Source organism: Chelmon rostratus, chromosome 5 (assembly GCF_017976325.1).
Source record: "Chelmon rostratus isolate fCheRos1 chromosome 5, fCheRos1.pri, whole genome shotgun sequence".
Classification (NCBI taxonomy): Eukaryota; Metazoa; Chordata; class Actinopteri; order Chaetodontiformes; family Chaetodontidae; genus Chelmon; species Chelmon rostratus.
The window spans coordinates 22,105,034-22,115,565 of record NC_055662.1 but is presented as its reverse complement, the minus strand read 5'-3'; the positions used below and the strand labels follow the sequence as shown (position 1 = coordinate 22,115,565).

The 10,532-nt window shown below is 41.7% G+C and overlaps 3 protein-coding genes across 4 annotated transcripts in view; 2 read left to right on the top strand and 1 right to left on the bottom strand.

Moving 5' to 3' along the window:
* Positions 1-2,314: 2,314 nt before the first annotated feature.
* On the top strand, positions 2,315-6,288 carry cfap73 (cilia and flagella associated protein 73). The gene is made up of 7 exons (XM_041937338.1): positions 2,315-2,405; positions 2,499-2,628; positions 3,573-3,665; positions 3,770-3,952; positions 4,361-4,582; positions 4,687-4,845; positions 4,934-6,288. The coding sequence occupies exons 1-7, from the start codon at positions 2,377-2,379 to the stop codon at positions 5,075-5,077; spliced, it is 960 nt and encodes a 319-aa protein (XP_041793272.1). The 5' UTR covers positions 2,315-2,376; the 3' UTR covers positions 5,078-6,288.
* iqcd (IQ motif containing D) overlaps positions 5,013-10,532 on the bottom strand; it is a 6,407-nt gene continuing 887 nt past the window's right edge. For both annotated transcript variants that reach the window (XM_041937336.1, XM_041937335.1), the window contains exons 2-5: positions 8,211-8,856; positions 7,834-8,046; positions 7,660-7,731; positions 5,013-7,219 (exon numbers count right to left, since the gene is read on the bottom strand). In XM_041937336.1, the coding sequence (XP_041793270.1) occupies positions 6,938-7,219; positions 7,660-7,731; positions 7,834-8,046; positions 8,211-8,856 (1,213 nt within the window). In that variant the 3' untranslated portion in view covers positions 5,013-6,937. The remainder of the gene's footprint in view (positions 7,220-7,659; positions 7,732-7,833; positions 8,047-8,210; positions 8,857-10,532) is intronic.
* tpcn1 (two pore segment channel 1) overlaps positions 9,640-10,532 on the top strand; it is a 13,037-nt gene continuing 12,144 nt past the window's right edge. The window contains exon 1 of the mRNA XM_041937329.1: positions 9,640-10,300. Within this exon, the coding sequence (XP_041793263.1) occupies positions 10,210-10,300 (91 nt within the window). The 5' untranslated portion in view covers positions 9,640-10,209. The remainder of the gene's footprint in view (positions 10,301-10,532) is intronic.

Genomic DNA, 10,532 nt, shown 5'->3' with positions numbered 1-10,532 from the left:
AATTACATAAACACTGTTTATGTGCAGTATACTGCAAAGTAAAGAGACGTATCTCGCTGTGGCTGAATCAGCATCGTGTGAAACTGTTAAGCAACAGCTTTGATGTAACGGATGTTCATTTATATGTCAAAGTCCCGCACTCCAGCTTTAACACCTCTGTGCAGTTTGATTCATTCTGACTGACAGTGGCCAAACAACCACCAACTGTCATCAGATTCAGACTCAAATGCTGCTAAATTCTGACTGGTGCATAAAGCCCCGCCTACTTCAAACCAATCAGGAAAGCATAACCAAAAAACACAAATACAGAAATCGCTCATGTGAAACCAAACCAAATGTCTTTTGACTTTGGCAGGAAATAGAGAGTCAATGAAGGAGCCCATCGCTCAGTTAAAAGCTAATTGAAGAAAAAAAAAAAGTACAGGGCCTTTAAGAAGTAAGTGGCACTTAAAGTCCCTAAACGTTCCCCATTTTGTTTCCTCTCGAGAAGCTTTAAGCTTGTTAAAGTCATTTTGTTCCAAACTAGTGATGACTTATATTCTGTATCAGCTTGTAGCGGCTCTTCATTGAAGCTACATGATGCTTCACTGACTGAAATATTCAAACCTTTTTGCATAGTTTCATACACTCTTGTGACCTACTGTTTTATGATGTGTACCACTTTGTGCCCTGGTTTGATTAAGACTATGGACATTTGTTGCATGTCGTGTCGTCCCTCCCCCGTCAACACTTCCAGTCTCTCGTCAAAAAAAAAGAAAGGCAGGAATGCTGATGTTTGGCTGCATAGCAACAGTTTGTAATGACTGATCCACTGACAGGTCAGCGGGGTTTTATATTCAAGCATGTTTCAGTATGTAAACAACGTGTCAGACTCCAATAAATCCTCTTATAAATTATATATATTCTGTTCCAAAGTAGCTTTAACACTTTCACCCGCTGATCTTGTTTTGGACGCGCGTTTTGCAGCAAAGTGTCTGTCAGTCTGGGCGTGGTGAGGAACATGGTGTGGAACCGCATGCTTGCACGCTTGCGTGCGCCGTCCAGTGTCGTTCAAAGCGTCAGCAGAGGAAAGGTGTGATATTAAGTGTGATTTTTGTGCTTAAAGTGAAAAAATCACACATCTCTCTGTGGTAACACCTGTCAGTCAAAATGTCTGGAACTCATGTTTCAGGGATCACCTCACTGAGGTCCACACTGTACACAGATTTTCAGCTGCTTTTGATCATACAGGCAGTATGCATGGAGAAGCTGTGACTGGGGCAGACAGAAGATAAAAGCAGGCAGAGCCATGTTTCTCATAGCAGTTTTGTGTTTTGACACAAAACAAAAATGAACAGAAATGTGATAAAAGTTAAGATCATATTGACAATGGTCAGACACGTGATCAGGTCTCCCTTCTCTTGACCCCTTGACTTTTATATATATGTACCAAAGAAACTGCAAACCTGGCCTGCATGGGCCATGGACTAGTGTCTTTCTTAGCTCTCAATAGTTCATTCATGCTGGTTTATTGATGTTTGAGCTAGTTTTATTATTGATTGATAATGTTGATTATTTCTTGAACAATAATATGGTCTATCTACACATTTCAGAAACTAGTGGAAAATGTCCAACTAACAATCCAAAATGAAAGATATTCGGTTTATTCTAATGTAAGACGAGCTAAAGCCGGCGTCCACTCATTATGTGTTTTGCTTATTACTTCGCTTGGATGTTTGAGTGTTACTGTGCAGAACGATGGGTTTGACAACAGAAGGCTGTTTCCAAGTTCAACTTACACAAGTGTGATGATGTGAGAACCTGCAACCTCCGTTGTGCACACAACAAGCGCTATGAAGCAACATAAAACATATTCACACAGTCTTTGTTTTTTCAGGGATTAACTCGCCAGTTAATTCAACACTTTTGTGAAAAAAATACTAATAATATTACACAGAAATTATTAATCTTGAAACATGTCTGGAGGTGATCTGGACAATCAAATGTTTGGCCTGTTTGCTTAAAAAATGATAGATGATGATCAGCTGATTATGAGAATAGTTGCTGATTAATTTTCCATCAATCTGCTAACTGATTGGCTGACCTCTCTGATCAGCTACAGGCCTGCGTGATATCATTTAAGAGTTGGACTTGTTTTAAAGTTTTTTTGGTGTGGATTTTGAGAGATGTGTGATTAAATGGGAATAAAAATATTGTTAAGAAAGTCGTTGGTGGGGCTGAAAACCCGGATTGTGCCTTTAAAAGTTCCTGGTTTGTGTTACCATGGAAACGAGGGGGAGGAGAAAGTTTGAAAACAATCGTAGCAGGAGGAAGAAAAAGCTAAAAGTGGCGCATTCTGTGTCGTTACGTCTGAAAATCCTGAGAGACAGCAGAGTCATGGACACCAGGACCGCGCGGGAGTCACAGTGAGTCCGGCCCGGCACAGTGTGTGAAGCCCTGCCACAATCAATCCGAGCGGTCGATGTTAATAACTTTGTACCGTGCGTGTGTGTGAACAGGAATGTGCCTGCGGGCGCGAGCGCCGAGGTGACAGGAGGCCTCCGCGACAGGACCGCTGCCCTCCTTGATCTGCGCACGAGACGCCGCGAGGAGGAACAGCTTCACGCGCAGCAGCAGCAGCGCGAAAAGGTGCGCAAACGTCTCACAGTTACCCCACCCTTATAGCTACAGGGAGGCATACATGTGTTAGGTTTCAAAGTGTTCACTGTAAAGCTCAGATTAATTGGCTAAAATATTGCTTAGATCATTATAATTCACCTTGTTTTGTTTTGTTTAATTCACAGTTTTGTGGAAATGAACTTTACTTTATCTTCAGTTAAAGTTGCCAAATTCCATAAACAAGCACCGACACATGGAAGATCTCCTGCCCACAAGTGTATCATCTGGAAAAATCAGCATGTTGTATACAAGGGCCGTAATTATGCTGTATGTTGGGGGGGCACGCACCCCACAATCCTCAAAATGATCCCCACAATGGCATGCACAGCTGTCTAAAATAATAATTAGGAAACGCAATCATAACTTAACAAACTGCGATTATTATTTCAACCTGTTCTAGTATTACAGTGTACTGCAGTTGCGTGTGTGGTTTGTCCATGTGGAAGCTTCACTGCTGTAATTAGGTGCAATCAGTAATAGTAATCAATAGCAGTTTATATTCACTGCACTTTCTTAAGCAAAAGCTTGTTTTGTGTTGAACTTCATATATTCTAGGATTCTGTCTGCTGAGTCTCTAAAACCAAACCGCTTTAGTGGAAAACATTACAAGATGATTTAGGCTTGAAGTTGTTCTACAGTATTGCTTATTCACTTCTTTAAGTTGTATCTATTTCTCTTTCTCTCTTAATATCTGTATCATGTATTTTTATCCATTATAGAATTTTATTTCTGTGTGTGTTTTTTTGTGATTAGTTTATTTTATTGTATTTATTGTTAATAAAATTTACAAAAGGAAAACAAAACAGTTACCACTGTTACCAGTTAACATCCCTTGTAAGGTCTTGCAGTTACAAAGTGTTGAAGTTCACAAGTGGCTAATGTAACGTTTGCCTGCTGTGTGTGTTTTTATGTAGGTGTTGGAGAGTTTGCAACACCGCAGAGACGAGTTACACAAGAAGCTTAAAGAAATAAAGGAGTTACACTCAGGCTTTGACATGTTTCTCAAGGTACAGCAGGGGAAAATTTCACACACGACTCCTGTGTTAGACTGGATTTCAGTTTCTCTGGACAGCGGCAGCCTCACTCAACCCCCCTGTCTCTATCTGTGCAGGTTGAAGACGCCAATCAGGCTGCTGAGAAAGAGAGGGTGAGGAAGGAGGTGCTGCAAAGGGAGGCAGAGAGGCTGAAGGAGGAGTACGCTGAGCTGATGGAGAGGAAACAGGGGCTGCAGCATCAAGTGCACAAACACACTGTGTATATGGACTTCATGGAGCGGGTGGTCAAGCTGACTAAGGTGCTGAATGGAAAAAATTTTTACATTTACATTGACATCTAAATTTGTTTATCGTACAGGAACATATGATCATACGTTTACTAAACCAACTGTCTGCTGAAAGCCTTTTGAAACACACAGCACCACCTCAACAGCTGTAGTTCCCATACTATTTCAGATAACTCATCTCTTTGCTGCTCTGAAGTGTTTTGTCATTGAAAAACTACACTGAGGGTGCAAAGCTCACTTTGATCCCTGGGAAGTGTTGGTGATAAGCCACCCTAAATCTGGACTCATCTTGTCTCTTGTCCTCTGTCTCTTTCTCTCTGCAGGTTCATGTTTTATTTCAGAAAAGTGCAATAATTTGACTGCTACTAGAAGGGGTGGTCTTTGTTTTTGGGCTACACTTTTAATGTGTGTGTGTTACAGTTTGAAGATGTGCAACCCCTCATGGATCATTTAGAGAGTCTTCTCCACTTCAGAGACCAGCTCTATCAGAAGGCGAGTCAAGCGCAGGAGCAAGTTGACCAGCAGAGGAAAGCCCTGCCGAGGCTGGAGGACCAGTATCACTTGCTGCGGCTGCACAAGACCAACCAGCTGTCCCAACTACAGACCGAGCTGCAGGGGATGTTCACTGAAGCTCTGAAATGGGTACCAGACACAATCCAAGAGTCAAAGTCCGGCATCAGAGCAAACGTTGCGTAAAGTCTGAACTACCATCTGTATGAAATTCAGTTGTCCCTGTCTACATACAGGAAGGGAAGTGGAACCACATTCAGGAAACAGCAGCAAAGAAAACACTCCTACTGGGACAGATTAAGATGGCGACCCTCAGCCTCTATGAAATGACAGAAGACAAGGCAGAGGGAGAGGAAGGTGTGGATATGAATGACACGGAGAAACAGCTGGACAAGGTGTGTACCCTGACAGAGCAGAGACGAGGCAAACAGCCAGATCAGCTGAAAACCATCAACTTACTGTTTCCTGCTGTCTCCTTCTCAGGTCAAGATGTTCATCCAGGACCACGATGATGTACTGAAAGAGCATCGAATTCCCTTGCACAAACACAACGATGGACAGGAAAGAAAAGAAGAGAGAAGAGATGAGGCAAAGAAGCGCATCGCAGCTCACTGTAAAAAAGATTAAAGTTTGCAGACTGCTTTAAAACTGTAAGTGTAAAACTCTGTGAGTTAACAGAACTTTAAACTTGAAGCCAATCAATCTCGTAAAACATTGTCTATCTACTGACAACGATTTAGTCTCCGGGGGCAACGGCCATTGTTGTGGTGCTTCTGATTCAGGCAACAGATATCCGGATAACAGAGAACGGATATCAACAGTTTGGCTAATCTCTGTAGTCAGATATCTGCATATGAACGCAGATAGATTTAAGATAAGATCATAAAGAGCTAAATTGTCATCAGCTGATAGTCGATGGGTTCTGAGATTGCTTTCCAGCCAACGTGTTTTGCCTCTTTTGCTGTCCTTACACATTGTTCACCTTCATGCAACCAAAGCCAGCTCAACCATGATTGGTCAGTAGTGCTTGGACTACAACCGTCTTGTCCCTTGCCTGCAGATTCTGCATTCATATTCAGAAATCTGTTTATAGAGATGAAACACAATGAAGTTCAATAAACTTAAAATACTGAGTGCAACCAACAACTGATGAATCATTTGGACAAGGATTCCTTGTTGGAGCTACTTTGTGCTTAAAGTATATTAACTCTAGGCTAGTGTGTAAAAGCAGCCATTCTTGTTCCAGAAATGGGCATTCATGGTTTGAGTTGGTTTATTTTGATTTAGAAAAAGACACATTTGAATAACCTATGTTACATAGAAATCTCCTAAATGTACTGTAATGGAAAACGTACTGCACTGAAACCAGAGTAAGAGTTAAGGGAGAGGAGGGAGGTCTGCTAATTACCAACCAATGTTGCTTAGTGAGTTTAGCGAGTGATCAGTGGGACATTCACAGCTCCCGATTGTGATTATCAGGGCTTGATAATATGATCTGAAATGGTTTTGATAGTGCGAATTTTCAGTTGAGTCGTAGCAATATCACATACCTTCTACAGCTGGTGCTTTAATCCCAGCCTCCTCCTGTTTGCATGACTGTCAAATGAATGTCGTATAATGTAGATAATTGATCATTCAGAACACAAGGTCCTGCACTGCCACCCGGTGGCCATTTAAAGAAAATAGCAACTGTTAAACCAAATGAATTATTGCATCTGTTACCTTATTTTGGCTCATCTGACCTGTTTTCAGTTTAAAGACAAACATTTTTGAGGCTGTCCATTAAAATGTTTCATTAACTTCTGCTGTTTCATGTTTTATGATTAGTTTGATATTGTCTGCAGCAACATAGGTGACAGTCACTAAGGTGTTTTTCTTCTTGTTCCTATGGTTGAATGTTTGAGCTTCACTGTGCAGGATGGCGGACGTGCAGAGTTCGACACTAGAGGGATGTTTTCATATTCATTGCTGAAAGTGTAAATTTCCTCTGTGCCAACGGAAAATCTGATTTTAAGAGGCGGCCTACGACATGCAACATCACAAATAGTCTGGAATCTGATCCCGGTCCAACGTTCAGCACATGCAAGTGTGCTGGAATCCTGAAGCCTCCAGTGCACAAACACTGAGAAGGAACTTTACAGTGAAGTAGGAGACATCTTGTGTCCAGCAGTTAAAATGAACATATTTGTATGTTCATATGTTGTTGAATTTTAATGAGGGGGAAGGAGTTGGTGCCATTTTAAGGGTTTAAATATGTTTTTTTACTGTAAAAATCACATCACACATATTAGACCATTTTTACATATGCCTTAATACATCTCTATCTTCAAATTTTGCTCACAAAAATTTAGAAAGTACGGCAATCCTCTATAGTCTGTAGTTCACAAAAATAGTACATACTAGTTTAAAAGAGAAAATATTAATAACACAAGACATACCGAAAAAACACACTGGGGTACAGTGGTATTTACTGAACTGGCCTGTGGTTTATTTCGTCTTCTTGCCTTTTCCTTTTTTGGCCTTCTTGCTTTTGCCTTTGTTCTTTAAGGCCTTGCGAGTACTGTAGCCTCTCCACCAGGCTTGGGCAAAAATGGCAGCTTTGGTCTTCAGCTCCAGCTCCCTCATCTTCTCCTTTCTCTTTTCTTCTGCTAGCCGACGCCTCTCCTGGATCTGGTTGCACTCCACCTCTAGGACAGAAAAGGGTTTCTCCAGCTTCCTCAGCTCCTCCTCTATGCTTTCATTCTCCATTTCATTCAGCTCCAGGTCGGCCTGAGATAGGTGGCGGTGGAAAGTAATCGGCAGTGAAGAAAAATTACAGAAGATAACAGAAATTAAATCAGAAATGTGACAAAAAAAAAAAGTGTTCCTCAACTTAAATCCACTGAGACTTAGTCATTCAGTATCAACAGAGGAATATTTCAGGGCAGGATAATGCATATACAAAATATCCTGAATAGTTTGACAAAATCCTCTTAACAGACTCCATCAGCTGATGAAGACTGTGTGGTGCAGCTGAACACTCTGGAAAACGCTCGTAAATGAACAATGTGTTAAAATTATTTTATTAAATTTCTATATCCGAAGTCAAGAACTTGAACTGTTGTGTAAAACAGCCTGAATATATCTCAACAAGCACATGAACTAGAATCCAGAGTAAACACACGTTTAAATATCTCTTCCATTAACTTTTGGCACTTTGTTTTTTGTACCTGGTTTTCTCCGATTTCATCGTCAAAATTTTGGAGCAAGCTTTCAATTTCAGTCTCCACTTTTTCAATTTTCTGCCAAGGGAAAAAAAAGGTGACATGTTTTTGAATGAAAACTAAATATGTTACAACTCCTAAAAAACACTTACGGTGAAATGTTCGATGTGCAAAACTTACCTCTTTGAGCGCGCTCTCCGTCAGTCTGTGTTCAAGGATCAGATTGTTGAGCCTCACGTTCAGCTCAGTTTCCTGCTGTGTGCTGGTTGGCTTCATCTTTGGTGTTTTGATATGGTACTGCTGTTCTGCAAGAAGCAACTTGCCAACTTCTCTTGCGTTTTTCTCTTGCAGTAAACTCTGCAAATTTTTGATCTCGAGATTTTGCTCAGAAATCTGTTTCACCAACAGAAGGAAAAGAGAGGTGAGATAGAAGAACGTCATGAGCAGAAGCATTGTTTTTATTTTCCTTCTCTGGGCACATCCAAGTCAGATATACACATGGTAGAATAAGTCACTGGGTGAAGGTTTCTTTTTCAATATCCAACTTGGTGCCTCACCTTTGCATCTACGTCCTTCATGTCTGTAGCGACTTCTTGCTCCAGTGAAACAATGTGCTCCAGATCTTGGGCAACAGAAGAAGGCGCCTGCTTGTAGAGGACCAGCTGCAGCTCCTCATCCAGACTGGTCAGCAGCCTTTCTACCATGTGGCTGTGAAACTTCTTAAGCCCTCTAATTAGCATGTTCTCACTCTCCCCAATTTCCATACCCAGCTCTGCTGTCAAACCAAACATGACATCAGGACGCCCACGAACAAGCCTGAGCAGGTCCCTGACAGAGTTCTTGATGTCCTTCTCAAGCTGAGCCCTTGCTCTCTTCCTTTGTTCCCCAGCTTCTCTCTCTTCTTCCCCATCTGACTCCTGCTTGAGGCCTTCCAGCGTCTCCAGTCTTTTATCTAATATTTGATGCTCCTGAAGTGCCTGGCTCAGCTCCTTGTCCACAACACTGGACACACTGTTTAACCGGAGAGCAGCGGGCAGAGCGGCAGCAATCTCAACTCGACCGATGCACTTTTCCAATATGCTTGAGATGCATTGAGCCTCATGAGAGAGCAGCCTCTTCTGTGACGGTTGATGGTTCTGTAGCACATCTTCCAATTGGGTCTTGGCCTTTGTCTTTGCCAGTGCTGTGGCCTTTGCAGACATACTATGGCAGGAAAAAAGTAAACCATTACAGAAAAATAATGTGTAATCTCTGTACACATGCAAATCTGCACACACACTGGCACATAATATTGCTACAATAATCCCCATATTAGGAACCTCTCTATTGGTTTGGTTATGATATTTGACCTCCTGTAGCCCCAAGTCATTGCCCCCATAGTAACTATTAATATTAGTGGCTAATTTAGCTACATTCTACAACATGACTCTAGTTAGTTGTTGGCCATCCACGACACTATTAGCATTTAACGCCAGGTTAAATTACATTAGGGAACATTAGTATGTTTTAAATTAAGTTATCTAGTTTTTCTGTTAAATAAAGTTGTTGAAAAACGGTTCCTAGTGTTTGTGGAGGCTAATAGTTGTTTTGCTGGTGTTAGTCTGTATGTAGCTAAATACGAAGCTAACTACAGTTACCCCTCGACATCCATGCTCGTGGCTCGCTTCCGCTGCAGGCAGAAAATATTGTTATTGCTGTTGTTTCCACTGTTGCTAGGATACCGCGGGTGGCAGTGTAAAATCACTGGCCTAGACGACTGCGGGTAGCGCATTCTGATTAAATGTATGCATGTATGTGTGTATGTATGTATGATTATTTTCATTCTATTTATAAATGAATAAATAAATGAATGGATATGACAGCCTTTGTTTGTTTTTTTGTTTTTTTACAGCTTTGTCTCATAACTATTGACTTTTATTTTGAAAGTTTGTCCACGGTCACTCAGCCTGCCGTGAATCGCTTCAGTGTCGCGAATGTTTGTTGACCTAGCTGTGTTACCCACAGCATCTGTAGAGCTTTTGTAGTGTCGGTAGTGTCAGGTGTTGTTGTTTGCAGAAAAAAATAATTTAGATAAACAACTGATGTACTCAGTTATCGGTTGAAAGTCGTCAGAACACACGGAGCATATGCTATCCAGCGGAAAGCCCAGCTTGCGGTGAAGATGTCATGATGGACACAGACGGACTGTCTCAGCTCGTTAGCCTGACTGACAGTGAACCAGTTGATTCGGTGACAGATGCCATCTGTGACAGGACAAAGACCAAACCTACAACCAGCAGGCCTTGCCCGCTTCACGCAAGTTGAAAACCGCCAACCTGGTTCCTGTGCTGCCTATCTCACCGGAGACATTTAACTTGCACCGTTCGTTAGCTATCACCAGTTAGCACAGCGTACAAAAGTATTCGCTTCATTAGCTAACAACTAACGGAGGCGCACCCAAGATGTGCAGTGTGGCTGCGGTTCGCAGGACAAACCATGCACTTATTTAGCTAGTGGGTGGCTTAACGTTAGATTAAGTCTAATTGAACGTGAGCAAATCAAGCCTTATCTGCTAGTATGGAGTCTGACGACGATGTGCCTCTCATCTTAACCTGGGACGAAGCAAACAGCGGTCTGCTCAACGAGGAGACTGAGAGAGGAGACGAAAGTGAGTTTCTACTGTCATGTCTGCAACCATAGTGGAGTTATAGAAACTACGTATGTATGGCCAGGCCTGTGGCCGTTGGCTTTTGGGTTGCTACCATCGCTGCATGGTACTAGATATGCTATTAAAAATACAAACAAATTCTTGTTAGAAATATACACGCTATTTCCAGGTTATTTGGTACACACAGATGAAACCAATGCAATCATATGTTAACAGCCTTGCAATCAATCCT

What these genes read in the sequence shown, in the direction of transcription:
- cfap73 (XM_041937338.1), top strand. Translation starts at nt 2,377, where the DNA reads ATGGACACCAGGACCGCGCGGGAGTCACA. An exon ending in AGGACCGCGCGGGAGTCACA is followed by an intron (nt 2,406 to 2,498) that starts GTGAGTCCGGCC and finishes GTGTGTGAACAG; the next exon opens with GAATGTGCCTGCGGGCGCGA. An exon ending in TCACTGAAGCTCTGAAATGG is followed by an intron (nt 4,583 to 4,686) that starts GTACCAGACACA and finishes GTCTACATACAG; the next exon opens with GAAGGGAAGTGGAACCACAT.